The sequence below is a fragment of the Sylvia atricapilla genome, chromosome 30, assembly GCF_009819655.1.
Source record: "Sylvia atricapilla isolate bSylAtr1 chromosome 30, bSylAtr1.pri, whole genome shotgun sequence".
Taxonomy (NCBI): domain Eukaryota; kingdom Metazoa; phylum Chordata; class Aves; order Passeriformes; family Sylviidae; genus Sylvia; species Sylvia atricapilla.
The window spans coordinates 184,100-203,582 of NC_089169.1; the positions used below are offsets into that span (position 1 = coordinate 184,100).

Consider the following 19,483-nt stretch of genomic DNA (forward strand, 5'->3'; position numbering starts at 1 on the left):
GAGATCCGGATCATGGAGTTAATAAGAATCAAAGCTGCAGCAAAATGTGTCCAAACTCTACTGCAAACCGGTAGGTCTGAGGACACATGGGAATGTATTCCAGAGGGGCCATAAGTATCCTTCAGCCAGCATTTCTCTCAGGCTCTCCCCACTGCTCTCTGAGGACACAAACGGCAGGTTATCCCTGGAGCTCCCCTTTCCGCCAGTGCCAAGACTTCTGTTCTCCAACTCCCGGTTCAGGAAGGAAAACAGGATTATTATCATTGTACAGACTGTCCAGGAGAGTGTGACTGAGGTGGGATCACCAGCTCCCAATCCATTGCTGCTTCTGGGTTTCTAAACAGTTATTTTCCATCCTGCCCTTCCCAGCACCATTCACTGGGTGCCATGTCCACGGACACCTTCTCCATGCAGCTTAAAACACACAGAAACCAAAAGAAAGAAGATCAAAAAATCAATTCACATGTTTCTAGTCTGGAGAGAATGAGAGAGGTCTAAAATTTGTATTTATTTTAGAGCACTGGAGTTTCCCTTGGAATGGGGAATTTAAACACCCCCCCCCCCCCGCCTTTTTCCAATTATAAATCTGCAGTTAAAAGCCTTTAGGCAAGAGATTTTGGAAATAGAAATACAGGTTCTTTACTAGAATATATAACAAAGCAAACAAAAACAACGACTACAGCATTAATAACAAAACAGTACCAAGAACCATGAGAGCTTTGCGTCACTTTGCTTGTGGAGAGCACAGAAAACACACAGGCATCCTGTTTCGAGCAAAGCCACAGAACCCCCCTCTGAGGCCACCCAAACCGGCTTGCAGTATTCTCCCTCTTCCCATGCCCCTAGAGGCACGAAGGATGGTCCACAGCTTTCTCTGCTCCTGGAGAACACAGAAGACACACAGGGCTCCTGTTTCAAGCAAAGCCACAGAACCTCCCTCTGAGGGCTGATTTGGGGACAATTTTAGGACAATTTTGAGCTGGTTTTGGGCTGAGTTTTGGAATACTTTTTGGAGAACTTTGGGGGAATTTGGGGGTTCTTTTGAGGCTGATTTGGGGCTGAATTTTTGGCCAATTTGGGGACAATTGAGGGGCAATTTGGGCTGAATGTTGACTGATTTGGGGCTGATTTTTCAGGTAATTTTGGGCTGAGTTTTGGGGTTGATTTTGGGCTGAATTTTGGAAAATTTGGGGACAATTTGGGCTGAATTTGGGGCTGTTTTGGGCTTATTTTGGGGCTGAACTTTAGGACAATTTGGGCTGATGTGGGCTGATTTTTGGGGTCATTTTAGGCTGAATTTTGGGGGGATTTTGTGCTGAATTTTCACTGATTTTGGGGCTGAATTTTGGGCCAATTTTGGGCTGATTTGGGCAGAATTTTGGCTCAATTTTTGCCAGTTTTGGGGTTATTTTGGGGCACAATTTTGGCTGAATCTTCAGCTGATTTCATATGGTTTTAGGCTGATTTGGGGTAATTTTGCCTGTTTTGGGACAATTTCGGGCTGATTTTGGGACAAATTGGAGATGATTTGGGGCTGAGTCCAGCAGCCCCCTCAGCTCTGTGCTGGAATACCATGCTGTTGCTGTTGAGGCTAGATACTGTAAAAGCTTTAGCCTTTCTAGAGTTTTTCTCACCCCTTAAAACTTCAGCGAAAGACCTGAAAGGGGTTTCTGGAGTAATGGCTGTAACTGAACTCTGTGTGTGGGCTGTGTTGCTCCAGGCTTCGGGAGCTTCTCTCCTCTCCAGGCTGGGCGATCTGTCCAAACTTCTCAAACCAAGACAGATTTTGGTGCACAAATCTGGGGCTTGAGGACACTGAGAAAAAAAAAAAAAAAAAAAAAAAAAAAAAAAAAAAAAAAAAAAAAAAAAAAAAAAAAAAAAAAAGAGAGAGAGAGAAAAAGAAATAGCAGTTCTTAAGTAACCTATTATTTTCTTTTCTGTGACTGTCATCAAGATTGTTTTATGGGTGGATAAGGTGAGGCATTAATGGATTTTTAACTTCCTCTGGAAGGCAGGCACATGGATACATGGCTATCACACATTAAGCCTATGTTTTTGGAGTTACTTTAAGAATGGTACTTTCTGTGAGGAAATGACAGCAGGGGAAGTTTTCTCCCAGCCCTTCAACCAGTTCTTTGTGTCTACCCTAACAGCTTTTGAAGGGTTTAAATTCTCTCTAGATACTACCCAAGTGTTGCAAATAGTCATAGTCTATCTATTAGTTTTCAGAGATAAGGTGAGGCCAACTTGGATCACTGCACAGACACCTACCCCAGAGACTGGGGATACTGCCATGGGACCTGAGCCTGCCCCAGAGACTGGAGATACTGCCATAGGGCCTGACACTGCCCCACAGAATAGGGATGGTGGCCCACTGCCTGACCCTGCCCCGCAGCCCACCTCAGAAATTTACCACTCAGATTGGGTGGGAGTTCTGGTGAAGGAGATGGGCCAGATGATAAAGGTAGACTCGGCCTCCCATGACTGAGTCACCAGGTATTATAAAAGTGAAGATGATATGTCAGATCCCCTTGAAGGAACCTCTACCATGTATGTCCAAGAATGGAATCATAACTAGTGCTAGAGGGGCCCTGCCTGTAGCCAGGAAGAGGCACAGGGAAACCGGATCTTTTAGACTGTGTGGATTTGATGGCCTGGCACATCAGAGCCACAGAAATATGAAGCTTTGGTCGATACTGGGTTGCAATGTACTCTAATGCCATCAGGACTTGGGGGCAGGACCGATTTCCATTGCCGGGGTGACGGGGATCACAGGAATTGACTCTGTTGGAAGCTGAGGTAAGCCTGACTGGGAAGGAGTGGCAGAAACATCTGATTGTGACTGGCCCAGAGGCCCCGTGTATTCTGGGCATAGACTTCCTCAGGAATGGCTATTACAAAGACTGTAAGAGACTCAGATGGGCATTTGGGATAGCTGCTGTGGAAGTAGAGGGCTTTAAGCAATTGAAAACCTTGCCTGGACTTTCAGAGAACCCATCTGCAGTAGGACTTCTGAAGGTAGAAGAGCAACAAGTACCTGTTGCCACCTCGACGGTGCACCGCTGGCAGTATCGGACACATTGAGATGCCGTGATCCCCATCCACAAGATGATCCATGAGCTGAAGAGCCAAGGGATGGTCAGCAAAACCCACTCACCCTTCAACAACCCCATCTGATGTGTGCGCAAGACTGACGGAGAATGGAGATTGACTGTGGACTATCGTGGCTTAAATGAAGTGTCTCCACCACTGAGCGCTGCTGTGCCAGACATGCTGGAACTCCCGTATGAGCTGGAGTCCAAGGCAGCAAGGTGGTATGCCACTATTGACATTGCTAATGCATTTTTCTCCATTCCTTTGTCTGCAGAATGCAGGCCTCAGTTTGCTTCCACCTGGAGGGCCGTGCAATACCCCTGGAACCGACTGCCCCAGGGGTGGAAACACAGCCCCACCATCTGATCCAGGCTGCACTGGAGAAGGATGAGGCTCCAGAACATCTGCAGTACATTCATTACATCATTGTGTGGGAAAAGACTACAACTGAAGTGTTTGAGAAAGAAAAGAAGATCATTTAGATTCTCCTGGAAGCCCATTTTGCCATCAAGAAGAGCAAGGCCAAGGGATCTGCCTGAGAGATCCAGTCCCTAGGAGTAAAGTGGCAGGATGGACAGGGCCAGATTCCCACTGAGATCATGAACAAGATCACAGCGATGTCTCCACCAACCAGCAAGAAGAAGACACAAGCTTTCCTAGATGCCATAGGCTTTTGGAGAATGCACATTCCAGAGTACAGCCAGAGTGTGAGCCCTCTCTACCTAGTAACCCGAAAGAAGAATGATTTCCACTGGGGCCCTGAACAGCAACACACTTTTGCCCCAATCAAACAGGAGATCGCTCACGCCGTAGCCCTTGGCCCAGTCAGGATGGGAACAGATGTGAAGAATGTGCTCTACTCTGCAGCCAGGAGCCATGGTCTGTCCTGGAGCCTTTGGCAGAAGGTGCCTAGGGAGACTCGAGGCCAACCACTGGGATTCTGGAGTCGCAGCTGCAGAGGGTCTGAAGCCAACTACACTACCACAGAGAAGGAGATCTTGGCTGCCTATGAGGGAGTTCAAGCCGCCTCAGAGGTGATTGGCACAGAAGCACAACTCCTCCTGGCACCCCGACTACCGGTGCTGGGATGGATGTTTAAAGGAAAGGCTCCCTCTACCCACCATGCCACTGATGCCACATGGAGCAAATGGACTGCCCTCATCACACAGTGCACCCGTACTGGAAAGCCAAATCGCCCTGGAATTTTGGAGATAATTACAAACTGGCCAGAAGGTGAAAACTTTTGTCTCACGGATGAAGAGAACCAAGAACAAGTGACACATGCTGAAGAAGCTCCACCAACTGCCAGCAGAAGAAACACACTACGGTCTTTTCACTGATGGTTCCTGTTGCATCGTAAGGATGAACCTCAAGTGGAAAGCAGCTGTATGGAGCCCCACACAACAGGTTGCACAAGGCACTGAAGGAGAAGGTGGATCGAGTCAACTTGCTGAACTTAAAGCTGTTCAACTGGCTTTGGACATTGCTGAAAGAGAGAAGTGGCCAAAGCTCTACCTCTACACCAATTCATGGATGGCAGCCAATGCTTTGTGGGGCTGACTGGAAAGGTGAAAAAAGGCCAACTGGCAGTGTAGGGGGAAACCAATCTGGGTGCAGATGATTGGAAAGACATTGCCATTCAGGTAAAGAAAATACCTGTAAAAGTCCGCCATGTAGATGCCCATGTCCCCAAGAGTCGGGCTAATGAGGAGCACCGAAACAATGAGCAGGCAGATCAGGCTGCAAAGATAAAGGTGTCAAAGATAGACTTAGATTGGGAACACAAGGGGGAGTTGTTCCTATCTCGATAAGCCCATGATGCCTCAGGTCATCAGGGCAGAGATGCCACCTACAAGTGGGCACGAGACCAAGGGGTGGATTTAAGCATGGACAGTATTTCTCAGGTTATCCATGACTGTGAGACGTGCTGCCATCAAACAGGCCAAGAGGGTGAAGCCCCCATGGTATGGTGGGCGGTGGTCCAAATATAAGTATGGGGAGGCCTGGCAGATTGACTACATCACCCTTCCCCAAACCCACCAGGGCAAGCGCTATGTGCTGACCATGGTGGAAGCCACCACTGGGTGGTTGGAAACCTATCCTGTGCCTCATGCTACTGCCTGGAACACCATCCTGGGCCTTGAAAAGCAAGTCCTGTGGACGCATGGTACCCCTCAGCACTGCTCCTCTTGCTACAGTGTGACTCCGCATCCCCCCACCCTACTGGGACACCCTGCCCCTGCCTGCCAGGACATCCTGCCATCCCAGCTACCAGCCTGGGACTTTCCACTGTCCCAGCTTCGTGCTCTGAGGATCCTACAAAGGCACCAAGACCAAACTGCCCTGGGTATTTGTGAAGCAAAGCCCTCAATGTTCTTGGTACTGTTTCTGTTATTAATGCTGTAGTCGTTGTTTTTGTTTGGTTTGTTATACATACCAGTAAAGAACTGCTATTTCTATTTCCAAAATGTTTTGCCTAAAGGCTTTTAACTGCAGATTCATAATTGGAAAAAAAAAAGGGGGGGGGGGGGGGGTGCGCTTTATATTCTCCATTCCAAGGGAAACTCCAGCTTTCCCTGGCAGATACCTGTCTTCCCAAACCAAGACACCTATCAACTGTGGTCATGCATGAAAATCAAGTATATAAAAGACAAGAGTGACAAAAAAAACAAAGGTTGTGGTCACTCCAAGGGATTGTAGGAGAGGAAATCAAGATTGGATGTTGGCTGATTAATGGAACCACTCATGAGAAAGTAATCCAAAATAGTGCTTCATCCACTCCCACAGGCAAACACAAGGAGGTTTGTAGTCATTCAAGTGAATTGGACTCTTGGTATAATTTCACATTAGTACAGACTGTTGAGGTGGTCTGTCTTTAGGCCCACGATGAAATTTGGCTCTCCTTCAAATCTAAAATAAATGCCACAACTAAGCCCATTACAGCCAACACTAACACTCCAGCCCAAACCCAGATCACGCCACCCAGGTTTGGACCGAAAATTTATAAAATAGGCCCATATGTGATAAGGAACATGACCAGCAGCAATTGTTGTCTAATCCAGAATGGACTCTCCAGTGTGTCAAACTATTGATGCAAACTAACATCTCTAAAGTCCAGCCAGCCTGCTCTTCCTTCCTAAAAACATCCTTTGAGGGGCTGGACAACATGGTTGCAAAGACAAGCATACACTAGGGGTAGAATGCGGAGAGATCTGACCGGAATATTAGGGACAGGACTAAGAGTTCTGAATGGAATTGATTCAGAAATATTAATAAATAAATTTGCCACTGTAACAAGTAATCTAACTAAATTATAACAACCTTTACAATCCTCTTTGTTGGCATTGGGAACTAGTCAGTAACAGGTTTCAAAACTGTCGCCAAGTTGGGAAGAAGCAGAGGACCAAGACCATAGGTTAATCACAGATGCACTTGGTATGGCTCAGAGTAACGTGTCCTTGGCTTTTAGCTGCATACAAGCACAATTGTGGTTGCAGTCAACAGCTGCCTTGGTTATAAGAGAAGGAAGTGAAGGAGTGTCTTGGTTTGGGAAGACAGGTATTTGCCAGGTGTCAGAGTCTGTCCAAGGATGTGATATGCCTCACAACCATCTCCAACGATTGAGTACTGAGACCCCAGACTCTGAAAGAAGCCCTGGCCTGGCTGAGGCAGAACGTTTGCCAAGTCCCGGAGGACTGATATGCATCTCCATGAGAATGGAGTGCAAGAACAATGGAACTGGTCACAGTGGACTGAGCCAAGGCTACTTGCCCAAACCGGTCCAGTCGTACCAGAGTACGGCATGTACGGTGTGCAGCTTGTCCCTGAGCACCCAACCTCAACGCAGGTGGCTCTGGCTTTGGCTCTGTGACTCTCCATTGTCCCAACCTTGATGCAGGTGGCTCCGGTTTTGTCCCAACCTTGACGCAGGTGGCTCCTGCTTTGGCTCTGGGCCCCTTGCTTTGCCTCAACACAGGTGGCTCCTGCTTTGGCTTTGTGCCACTCGCTTTGGCCCCCGCCTTGACCAACCCTGGAGACCCCCACTCACCTTTGTGTACACCCCACTGGAGAAGATTGCGTCTATAGGCATCTCGGCCTCGAGGACTCGGCCCTCTCCGTTGGTAGCTATAATCCCCTTACCCTCTTTTCTATCTTTCTTACTATTCTCTATTTTTTCTCCCACTATCGCATTTTGGTGGCACTAAATAAAGGTGCATTTTTTGTTGTATTAGCTGAGTTGTCCCCCCCGTGTCTTTTGCGCTCTGAGATCCTAAAACAAACCATCAGGTTCCCCGCATATGTTTGGGGACCCTGACACCAGGGAAAGCTGGAGTCTTCCTTGGAATGGAGAATGTAAACCACCACCATCACACTTTTCCCAATTATAATATTTCCAATTATAATATTATATAATATATAAAAAACCACAAACAAATAACAAAAAAAAGCAACTACAGCATTGATAACAAAAAAAAGTACCAAGAACTTCGAGGACTTTGTTTCACAAAAACCCAGGGCAGTTTGGTCTTGGTGCCTTTGTAGGATCCTCAGAGCACCAAGCTGGAAACAGTGGAAAAAAGTTTCAAGGCTAGTAGCTGGAGTGGCAGGGTGTCCCGGCAGGGCAGGGGGTGCAGCGTCACTCTGCAGCAGACAAGCAGAGCTGATGGAACCACGATGGCAGGGCAGGGCTGGCCCAGCTCTCACAGGGTGGCAGAGAAGCTCAGAATTCGAGGGCGAGCAGGTGATGGTAGATTTCCCAAGACTGGACTGCAGTGAAATCCTCCAGCAGGAGCACCAACCCAGCCGTGCCTTCTCCCCGAACGCCGAAAACCCAGCCAGCCAGGCTACCTGAAGCTCTGTCCTTTACCTGCCTCAAAACCCCCACCCCCCTCCGAGCTTCGCCCACCCCTTTGTTTTGTTAAATAGTCTTAAGTACGACATTTAGTCTCCTTGGTAACTTATGGGGAAAAAATTCTTTACAGTAAAAAGGAACAAAACCTAACCCTCAACAAGGAGCCTTTCCAACTGAGGTTCGAAGAGCTGTCTGGGACAGTGCTACTGATCTTGAAAAGAAATTTCAGTACTGGTGGACCTTGGTAAACTTCACCTATGATCCAATAATTTACACAGATACTGCTTTTGTGCTCACCATACCGCAATGACACAGTTTATCTTATTCACCCCATTATAGCATTAGGGCTGAATCGTGAGGGATCAGTGCTCTACCCTTCAGAACACAAAACATGGGCACGGAGAGTGGATGAAAAATGGCAAACTGTGAATGTGGAATCTTGCATTGCCCGGGAACAACAGGGGTTCATTTGTGAAAGTAACACAACCGATACTCGAGATATATGTCTTGATACTGAACAGGGTGTTTGTCATTTTGAAGTTCATCCAAACACTATTCAAAAGACTGTACTTGTATATATTGGTCAGAGTTGTGTACGTTTAAAGACTGTCTGTGCTTTTATAAAAATAGACAGGGATAATGTAACTTTGTTTAACAAGAATCATTCTAACCTCTGTATTTGTAACTTAGTTAAGATTTTAGGGTGTGACTTTCTGTATTTAGCACCAGTTGTGTCACACCAGCTAGTCAAGTCTGACAATACAATATATCATAAATTATCACCCACACCTATTGGGATGAATCTCACTTTAGTAAAACAATTAATTTATCATCAGGACCTTGTCAAAACTCTAAAAGGTATTCAGAAAACTGGAGAGTGAACTTTAATTGCTGTCCATTATGACACAAAAGAAATAAACAAGGTTCTGCAAAGAGTGAAACGATGCAAGTCACAATTGGTGGGACTCTTTGGATGGTCACCCACTGCAACTGGGATCCTAAATACATTAAGTGACCCCATTATTGTCTTATTAATATTGATTGGTATAAGTTTGGTGGTGTCTTTTGTAATGCTTATTTGGAATTGGAAACTGTTACAACGAATAGTAATATTAACCTCCTTATCCCAAGTACATGGTAAGGCATTGAGAGACACATATTGTAAGGACTGGAATTCGTATTAAGTAAAAGAATTTACTGCCTTATTGAAAAGGGGGGACTGAAACATGGGGTTGGAAACTAGAGAATACTAATAATAGAAATTAGAAGAATACTGATAAAAGGATAGGCATTCAGATGGTGTGTATTGCTGCTCTTTGAAGGAAGAGACAGGGCTGTGTGCAAGAACAGCAAGGAGTAATGCAAAGATGTCTGATAAGGGGGAGATGCTTACCAGAACAAAAGACAAGATTACCAGAGACACTGAGATAGTGAGGTGCCTTGGGCCCCCAGGACCAGAGAAATCCGGCTTTAGAGCTTGGACTATGGCCAGAGGATCAGTGGGCATGCACAAGGCAGCAAGGTCAGAAGTTCATCTCTGAGGAAGACTATCCTTCTTCATCTCTGAGACCCCCGGGACGACCACCAGAGACACCTGCACAGGCGCAAAGGACTGATAAGACAATTAGCATACAAAGTGGGAAGAGGAAGAGCCAAGGAATGTGTATGCATCCGTGTATTGCGAAACTTGATACATATGTAACATTCTAGAGGTTAAAGGAGAATGGGACTAAGCGAGTGTTGCCTCAAGTTTGCCTGCTTTTCACTGTTTGCATTTTGTTCTTACACACCTTCGTGTAAACTGTGTATGTTTTTAGAAAATTATCTTTGTTTACATACTTCTCCTCTCTAGGAGGAGAAAGATGATTGATGGTGATGTTCACCAACGAGGTCAAAGAGGTGGCTACCTGTGTAGCCAATCTTGGCCCGTCTGTAAAACTGTATATAATATGGAGTCAGAAAAATAAAGTAGAAGCTTTCCTGCTTGACCTCCTGCTGGCCTGCTTCGTCCTTTCGTGCTCCTAACAGCAGCCGCAAGTGTGACCCTCCGTCACAAGCAAAGGGCGTGTGTGCCTTTGGGAGCTATCCTGAATGAGCCCAGCACTGAATAAATCACATACCTTCTTTAAAACCCACTTTATCTCTGAGTTTTAGAGTCTTTCCGCATGTCACTAACACTCTATATGGAGTTTAGAGTTATACACTAATGCAGTAGAGGATTTCAAAGGTATAAAAGCTAAAATCCTAAGGGATCATCACAGACAGCCCGAGGCTGACCCAGCTGCTCCTCGTGTGTGTGTGAGGAGCAATGTCAGGGACGGTCCTGAGGCCTTTCTCCCACCAGAGGCATCTGCCTGAGAGACACAGGCACAGGGGAGCTCTCGGGGTTTCCTGCAGTGCTGGAAACACCAACAGGTTTGATATGTTACTGGCTTTGCACTAGGGAGGTCGGACACCTCCCGTTCCGTGGGCAGAAGGCTACAGCCTTTCTGGGGTGAGCGAGTCAAGCATGGTGTCCTCAATGCAGGAAGGGAGGGAAGTCGGTTCTGCGCACCTGATTCTTGAGGAATTTTGCTCTGCTTCTTCTCCTTCAGTCCTCCCTCATTGCAGTGATAAATAGTTATGATTCCTTCTGACAAAATCGAAGCAGTTATCAATATTTTAAAAATATTATAATAAGTAGTTAAAAATGTAATGCCAAGGAGGAGAGGGAGGGGTGTCCCCCCTTCTCCTGCAGATGTCTCCAGATGTTCAGTGAAAAGCAGGAGGACAGGAAAGAACCGAGATAAAAAGATAGAGGCAAAACCTGGAAAAAAATCCAGAAAAGTGGCAATTGTATTGATTTTTTTGTCTTAGTGTGCCAGCAAAAGTATATTTATATATTTATACATATAATAAGCTTAATGCGCATGTGTAAACAAAAAGGTCAAATGAGTTTACAAGACGCGTGAGGAAGATGAGAGCCTTCCTCCCAAGGACCCCCGAAAATGAAGAGGCCCCTGAAAAGGCGATGGTAGAATATGCGCAGTGGAAGCGGAAATAGGCAGTGGTGAGACCAGTGACATAAACTTTACAAACTGAAAATAGGACGGAATGGAAAGCGACCCACATTGTAAAAAGGATACTTTTAGAACATCTTATTTGTAGAGGGGGCAGGAGACCAAGCCCTCCACAGTACTACACAGGAATGTATCCTGCGGTATAAAAATTTGCTTTTGTATTATTATTTAGAACCAATAAGCAGCTCAAATTAAAACTGTGGCTATATTTAATTTTTTTGGCTTTTTTATTGGATAATTAGGCGGCACAATAATTTATAACACTGCTTTACACATCCACCACGTATCTGGGTAGGCTGCTGGCGTGGGCAGAGCAACTTGTCGTGTCGAGATACTCCTGCTGCCGCTCTCTAGAGTCTTCTTGGAGCCCCGGCCCAGCACGACACGCCGTCCCGCCACTATGTCCACCTCGCTCCCCGCACTCCGCCACCAGTGGGCGCTGGGGCGGTACAGGAAGCGTGCCGTGCGCAGGCGCGGAGTCCCTGCGTGTGTGCGCGCGTCAACTCTATTTCCCAGGGGGCATAGGGCGTCCCTGAGTCGCGGTTCATGTGCGTCATTTCCGCCGCGGCTGCGCTGACTCGTCTTTGCGGCGTTGGCGGCGGGAGAGACGGTGAGGGGCGGGGGGCTCGGGGCAGCGTCCTCGGCCCTCTGGACAGAGTGGGGGGCGCTGGGAAGGGTCTGTTAGGAGAGGATCGGTCGTGGGCTGTGAAGGGCCAGGAAGGACCGCCCGGTTTCTGGCGCTGGAGCGTCAGACTCGGCGTCTTCCGCGGGCAGCGGTGGGTGAAACGGGCCGGTTCCCTGTTGAGAGGTGTCCCTGAGCCCCTCTGCGCCCCTGGGCTTTGTGAGGGGCCAGGAGCAGCCCGGGCTGCGCGCGCTGGTGTGCGGCTGCAGCAGGGCAGGACTGGGGGGAAGGAAGGGGCTTCTGGCACCCGCACTGGGACGGGCTGGGCAGGCGGGTCCGTGCCAAGCCCAGGAGGTTCAGCGAGGCCAAGGGCAGGTGCTGCACCGAAGCACAAACAGACTGGGGAGGAATGGATGGAGAAGAGCCCGGGGAAGGATTTGGGGGCATGGGTAAACAAGAAGCTCAGCATGCCGTGGCAACGTGCACTGGGGCCCTAGAAACCAGACACAGTCCTGCGCTCATCCCCAACAGCGTGGGCAGCATGTGAAGCGGGGGTTGCTGCCTCTCTGCTCTGCTGAGACCCTCCCCTTGCAGAGCTGCCTCCTGCTCTGGGTTCCCCAGCACAGGAAGCATGTGGTGTTGCCGGAGTGAGTCCAGAGGAAGCCGCAGAGGTGATCCAGGGGCTACAGCCCATCTGCTCTGGACACAGGCTGGAAGAGCTGTGAGTGTGGAGCCTGGAGAGGATTCCAGGGAGATCCTAGAGCCCCTTCCAGGGCCTAAAGGGGTTCCAAGAGAACTGGAGAGGGACTTTGGACAAGGGCCTGGAGTTGACAGAACAAGTCTTCCAACTGCTAGAGGGTAGAGTTAGATGGGATATTGGGAAGACATTGTTACCTGTGAGGGAGGCGAGTCACCGGCACAGGTTGTCCAAAGACGCTGTGGCTGCCCCATCCATGGAAGTGTCAGAGGCCCAGTTGGACAGGGCTTGGAGCAACCTGGTCTAGTGGGAGGTGTCCTTGCCCCTGTCAGGGGGGTGCATGCAATTGGATGGTCTTCAGAGTCCTGTCCAACCCCAACCACCCTGTGACTGTTGGAGGGCAGAGGCCCTGATATTGAAGCAGTTTTTGCATTTGAAAGCCCCATCAGGTGTCCTCACTGGTCACATCTGTAGTGTTCCTGTTGTCTTCTTGTCCTCTCACTCAGCAGGGTGGCGTCCGAGGCACTGTGTTTGGATAAGTCGGGACACTTGGCCTGAAGCAGGGACTTGTGCAGGGGATCATAAAAGCCACAGGAGGGAGTTGGTGGTTCCTTAGTGGCTGGAAATAGGAAAGAATAAATGTTGGAAGTGAGCAGCTGGTGCTTTCTGGGAAGAACTAACTCTGCTGTGTAAGACAGTGCTGGAAAGTTGCCAGGCTTTGCAAGGGCAATTAACTGTTAGTTGCTAAAACTGATGAAATTGTTAATTGCCAAAGCTTTTGCTCTGGAAGTTACTAGAAGAGGCTTAGTGATCTGAAAGCTTTGCCCATTACTGAGATGTGCAGGGCCAGGGGTTGGACTCGATGATCCTTGTGGGTCCCTTTCAACCCAGGATGTTCCATGATTCTGTAAAGGGGAGTGATACTGGCCAGGGCTTTGAAAGAAGACAAGACCATTGACTTTTCTTCCATGGCTGCAGGTCTGGGACACTGCTGTGCCAATTCTTACATCCTCACAGGCAAGTGTTGAGAGATTTCAATTGATCAGTGACGTTCCGTTTCCTTGTGTTTCTAGATGAAGCTCCCGCTTCTTTCCGTGTTTGCCCTGGTGTTTGTGGCTCACTGCGAGGATGGCGCCAGGCTCCTGGCTTCCAAATCCCTGTTAAACAGATACGCAGTGGAGGGCAAGGACTTGACTTTGCAGTACAACATCTACAACGTTGGCTCCAGGTAAGCTCTCTCCAGGCTTTAATACTGACCACGAGCAAATGTTCTCTGTGTGGCTGCAGGGCGCAAGGTGATTTCTGAGCTCCGTGATGTGCTGTTGCTTTTGCTCCCTCTAACTCTCATCTGTCCAGCAGTGCCTGAAGGATTGACCCTGAAATTTGCCTTTTTCTTCCTCTTCAGTTGTCCCTGCTTTCACCTCATGGTTGCTCCAGCGGTCAGTCCAGCTTGGTATAGTTCTTGTGGTGTCCTGTGGCACTCTGCTCCCCATGCATGCGGCTCCCTTTCTTGGCTTTGTGAGCTCTTTTTTACGTTTATTGTTTTTAATGAAAATTCCTTTTTGCTATCAGGACTTAACTATGGACCTGACAAAGATAAAACAAAACTTCCACAGTGCTGGTAGAAAGCATTATTCGCAGAATGAAAAGCTGATTGGACAAAATGCGCCACACTATGAAAGCGTTTTGCGATTTTGCTTTTTAGATATTTTTTAAAGGCAGAATAACGCATGCTGAGTGCAGTACTGCTGAGAGAAGAGAATATGGTGCTGTAATGTTGGATTCATACAATAAAGTAATTCTACATGTGGGATTTAGTTCTTATTTAGGCTAACGTGTGTATCCATGAGATGGTACCTGAAGTCCAGCAAACTGTCAAATCCTGTTGTGGAAAAAACAGTGTTTTTCCTGTCCTTGTGATTGTTTCTCTCAGCTTTGCCTTCCTCTCCCTGCAGTCTCCCTGTAAGACACCTCAGCTCTCCACCACATCTTCTACTGGTGACATCTCATCTTTCAAAAATCAGTTTTTCCATTTGGTCAGGATGGAACTGTCAGTGCATTTTGCTACAGAGCCTGTGAGCAGATGGCAAATCTTAAGATTCTCATCTCACCCCTCTCTTTGTTGTGTTTAGCGCTGCCCTAGATGTGGAGCTGTCAGATGATTCCTTCCCCCCAGAAGACTTTGGCATCGTCTCTGGCATGCTGAGCGTCAAGTGGGACAGGATTGCTCCGTATCTTTTAATGTTTTGAAATTCTCCCAAATCCCTTTCTTGCCCCTGAGCATCCTGCAGCTTTGTCCTACCTTCACCTGCTGTCTCTGAAATTCCTTCCAGAGCCTGGAGAGGGTACCAAATCCAAACCCCTGCTCTTCTGGATGGTGCAGTATAAAAATAAAGTTCCTTGCAGACGAGACCAGGTCCCGGGGTAGTTCCTCTGCCTGGGGAGGAGCAGCTGGGTCACCCTCAGGTGGGTCTGGCTGTCAGTGACCAGGAGGACTTAGATCTGTCAGCAGCACTGACTTTTGCACTTGGCTCCAGGCTGCTCTTTCCTATCTCCTCACTTTTCTTCCTGCAATGAAATACAAGCGTTTTCCTTAACATCTGGCTCCTAGAGCAAGCAACGTGTCCCACACTGTGGTTCTACGGCCTCTCAAAGCTGGGTACTTCAACTTCACCTCTGCCACCATCACGTACCTGGCACAGGAGGGTGCACAGGTCGTGGTAAGTGGTGGATTTATGGGTCCCCTTCAGATACACCTGACCGTGCTCCTGGAGCCGCGTGGTCGGGACGATGCGTGTCTGTGTGCTCTCACCCTGCCCGGTTCTGGAGTGAGGAGGAAAGGTGGCAAAGCCTGTCTTTTCCCTGCCTTTTCCAGGTTGGCTTCACTAGTGCTCCTGGGCAGGGAGGAATCCTGGCTCAGCGTGACTTTGACAGAAGGTTCTCCCCTCACTTTGTAAGTACCTTTCAATTGATAGTGGAGAAGTGCACCGTGGCGGCTGCAGCCCAGTGCCATGGCTTCCTGCTTGCACGTGGTGTGTCTGGCTTGCCCTGCAGTCATCTAGAGAGCTCCAGCAAGAGCTGCACTTAATTCCTGTCAGTTCTCCACAGGACTGTCACAGAAGCAGCTAAGTTTCCATCTCAGCTCCCTCTGTGAAGGAACTTGCACTGTGGGATTTGAGCCAGAAAATCTGAGGGTAGACTCTTAGAACCTCCTAGGCTGGAAGGGACCCACAAGGATTGTGGAGTCCAACTCCTGGCCCTGCAGAGGACAACCCCAGCAATCCCAACCACGCGCCTGTCAGCCCTCACTCCTTGAGATCTTGTCAAGCTTGGTGCTGTGACCACATTTCTGGGGAGCCTCTTCCAGTGCCTGGGAGACCGTCCTCTAGGAGAAGAGCCTTTTCTTAATATCCAGCCTAAACCTGCCCTGACACAACTGCGGGCACTCCTTCTCGAGTCCTGTCACTGGTCACCAAGGCCACAGCCTGCCCCTCTGCTTCCCCACATGAGGAAGCTGCAGACAGTGTGAGGTCTTCCCCTTACTCTCCTCCTCTGACGTTACTGCTCTAAGACTCCTGTGGCCTGGATTGTTTTGACTTTTCTCTAACGATTTCTCCCTCTAGCTGGACTGGGCAGCATTTGGCGTGATGACCCTGCCCTCCATCGGGATCCCCCTGCTGCTCTGGTACTCGAGCAAGAGGAAGTACGACACCCCCAAGACCAAAAAGAACTGAGCAGAGTCAAATGCCACCAGCACCCCGGAGCTCGGGAAAGAACAACCCATAACCCCCAAGAAGAGCAGCTGGGTTGGGATGGCACCGTCCCTGCGAGGTGCTGCCTGGGCCGTGCTTCAGCCCTCTGGGCAAAGGATTCGGGGGCTGCAGCAGCAGCAGCGAGGCCGTGTCCTCTGTGTTCTAAAGGGGGAACAAGCAAACAGAAAAAAGAACAACCAAAAGTCCCAAACTGCCTTGTCCAGCCCCTTTGGAGGCAGAATCCCTCTCTCCTCTGCAGTCGCAGCAATACGAGAGCAGTGTGTTAGTGCCCAGAGTGGCCTGTCTGTGGGGCTCTGCCCCCTGTGCTGCCTTCAGCTCCCATTTGCCTGTTGCAGTTTTCTGCAGGGTGTCAGATCTCGGGGCCCCCTCCAGGTGCTGCCTGCCCTGTGGGACGGAGATTGCTCTTGTTATGAATGGATAATGTAATAGTTTACTCTCGCAATTGGGGGATGTACACCATGTAGATGTTAAGAGAAGTTTTACTGGTCCACAGTTATTTTGTCGTGTTTCGTTGTTTGGATGTCTCCTGTTCTCCCCATAGTCCCCTTCCCTCCCCATATGGTTTACAAAAGACGGCATTGGTAGGTGGGACATGTGAAAAGAGTGCATCTACCTGTGCCCCTTGCATGGGACATTTTGGGAGGAGGGAATGCTCGTTACTAGGAGGTGCAGCATGACAACAGCTACCCTCCAATCAAGTTGCAAGAAAGAAGGCTCCACCAATGAATGGCAAAGAAGAGCTCATTGGCAGGGTTTGCTAGTGCAACCCCCTAGAGCTATAAACTGTGGAGCAGCCATTTTTTAGACAAACTCGTGGCTGCCAGGTTGCCAAGTCCCAGCATGCTGTTCTTTTTCCTTATTCACTCCTTTGTTGTATTTTGTTAAGGTTTTTAATAAACGTTTGAAATCAATATGCCATTTTATTAAGAAATATTGTGAAATAGAAATTTGAAAAAGCCACAAGTGTGAAAAACAGGGTTCACTTTCTATTTAAATTTTAGGAAATAGGTTTAATAGAAAATAAGACAATTAGGAGATAGAAAAAAAGCAATGTACAGCTGGCCAGGTGACTTGGCATTCAGCCATGTCCACAACCTGCTGTATCAGAGACATTCTTTAAATATCCTTTCTATTGTATCAATCTGTTGAATATTCATATTTTTCCATAACCTCGTTTCCATATTCCAGGAACTTTTCTGCATAGCCCCTCCTTGGGTCCGCCTTTTTAGAGCATGCGTATTTCTTGGCTTTGTCTTCATTATCACCTCCAGTTTGGGCCTTGCTCTATACTTTCTTCAGATGGTAGATGCTGATATTTGGTGTATCAATAGCAGGGTCTCCTTTACATGTTCACTGGATGTTATCCCAGCCAAAAAGGCAGTTTAAGCATACTATATCAATACTACCACTATGCCTAATTTTCTTTACTAACAGCATAAAAAAAATCAACTTATATCCTTAACAAAGTTATTAGTCATATAGCACACATCTTGTGAAAGGCCAACTTTATAATATGCATTTATAACAACAAGCAACGGACAGTATCGAGCCTGGGATCGGTGCTGGGTGAACCTTAGAACCGGCAGCGTGCTGTATCCTCCCTTGTTCACAGAGTCCGCTTTTGCAGGGCCGACTTTTATAGTTTTTTGACCAGAAAGAAGGTTGCCTCATCCCATTGTCCACTCAGTCGGTGTTTCATATTCCTATTTCTTTTCTCTCCATCTGCCGGTCTGATGAATGGTTCTCCGGATCTAATTACATTTACGGAAACGGTATTGGCATGCACACCCAGGCCAATATAGATAAGATTTTCATCAGGTGTATCACCGGATCGTTGACAATCTCATCTTTGGAGAAGACCCATCACCTGGTGGAGACACCCTTCTTTATGTTGCAAATGTGTTCCTCCCCCTGTTCCCAGCAGAGGCTTGCAATTTCACAATTACTTTTATATGGTGGAATTGAAATGATTCAATACCGTATATTTCTACAAAACACAAATTAATTCTCCAATACTTATAACAAAAAGTGAGTCTTGTTTCTCAAACTCTGGTGACGCTACTGACCTGATGTGTTAGAGGGTGTCAGAGCTGCTGCTTGCTCAAAAGGGGCACTAAGGGAGGTGTCTGTTGATAGTGTTCTCTGGGTAGCCTTGATGTGTTTTGTTGAGCAGAGAACTGTGTTTTTGCTGTTCTATTTTGTTGTTCTACTCACGGTTGAAGTGTGTCGAGGTATTAGAAATAAATTCTAGGAGAAAGACAGTCTAAAATAAGTGTTTTTATTGAAAGAGGGAGGGCTTCAATAAGTCCTCTTTCTTCTGCCAATGAGAAATGGATACCAGGGGATGAAGGTGAAAAAACCCGTTTATTAACAAAAATAACAAAAACAACAACAAAAAAGGCGCCTGCAAGACATGGGAAAAAATAAAGGAAAAAAAATTATAATTTACACCCCTTTTCCCTTGTGGCCGAGAGGCAAAGGTGACAACTCCACTTCTTCGTCTATGGGAACGGAGGAGAGAGAGTTCACAGCAGCTGGGAACCTGTTGAACTTCTTGTGTGGGTCTTTTTGCAGCAGCAGCTGAAGTTGGTGGATTTTAATGTCCTTTCTCGAGTCCAAGGCCTCAGATTTGGGGTGGTCCCACCAGCTCCCCAGACCAACCACGAAAGAAAAAAGACAAGCAAGCCGAAACAGTTCAAAAAAACCCAAACTGCTGAGAGGATTCCCGGTACAGCCTCCGGGCTAGTGGAAGGGAAGGAAAAAAAATCGCTCAATCTAGAAGAAAGAACAATGTAGCATCCCGGTCTGCAGTGTCCAGAGCACCCGGAGACAGCTGGAACAGAGCTCCAGGAGATCAAGGCTCCCCACTTCCCCCAGGCCCATCTTAAAGCTACAGTATTCGTTTTCTGGGCAGAAAGCCGATGCTAAGGGAATAGAGCATCATCATAAAATCACCCCAAGACACCTTGGTTGTACCACTGTGCTCAAAGCCATGTTGCCTACAGAATGCAGTGAGCTGTGAATCTCTTCAGCCAAGCTCACAACAGGGGATTTCTGCTTCCATGAACTCTTGCAGAACTGGAGTTAAGTAATAATGAAATAACAGGGTAACAGACTGCTTTTGATCCAAAGGGGTCTTAAAGACTATCTTGGTCCAACCCCCTTCCACAAGACCAGGTTGCTCTGAGCCTTCTCCCAGCAGGCCTTGAATGCTGCCAGGAATAGGGCAGCCACAGCTTCTCTGGGTCACCTGTGTCAGTGCCTCACAGGAAGAATTTCTTCCCAGTATCTCATTATCTGGATTCAGCCCAGAGCTGGAGGCAGAACCGCCCCCTTCACATGCTGCCCACGCTGTTGGGGATGAGCGCAGGACTGTGTTTGGTTTCT

The 19,483-nt window shown here is 47.9% G+C and overlaps 1 protein-coding gene across 3 annotated transcripts; it reads left to right on the top strand.

Annotated features, from left to right (window-relative positions):
- Positions 1–11,531: 11,531 nt before the first annotated feature.
- On the top strand, positions 11,532–16,286 carry LOC136373048 (translocon-associated protein subunit beta). 3 transcript variants are annotated; one of them, XM_066337984.1, is made up of 6 exons: positions 11,532–11,614; positions 13,397–13,551; positions 14,456–14,554; positions 14,935–15,043; positions 15,199–15,276; positions 15,947–16,286. In XM_066337984.1, exons 2-6 carry the CDS (start codon positions 13,397–13,399, stop codon positions 16,055–16,057), a joined length of 552 nt encoding a protein of 183 aa, XP_066194081.1. In that variant the 5' UTR covers positions 11,532–11,614; the 3' UTR covers positions 16,058–16,286. The 3 variants fall into 3 exon arrangements, with proteins under 3 accessions (XP_066194081.1, XP_066194082.1, XP_066194080.1); XM_066337985.1 differs by lacking the exon at positions 11,532–11,614 and adding an exon at positions 11,708–11,780; XM_066337983.1 differs by lacking the exon at positions 11,532–11,614 and adding an exon at positions 12,150–12,347.
- The last annotated feature ends 3,197 nt before the right edge of the window (positions 16,287–19,483 follow it).

Excerpts from the sequence above, each read along its gene's own strand:
- LOC136373048 (XM_066337983.1), top strand. The coding sequence starts at position 12,258 with ATGTGGTGTTGCCGGAGTGAGTCCAGAGGAAGCCGCAGAGGTGATCCA. Across the intron at positions 13,552-14,455 it reads ATCTACAACGTTGGCTCCAG|CGCTGCCCTAGATGTGGAGC; the intron begins GTAAGCTCTCTC and ends TGTTGTGTTTAG. Across the intron at positions 14,555-14,934 it reads AAGTGGGACAGGATTGCTCC|AGCAAGCAACGTGTCCCACA; the intron begins GTATCTTTTAAT and ends TCTGGCTCCTAG.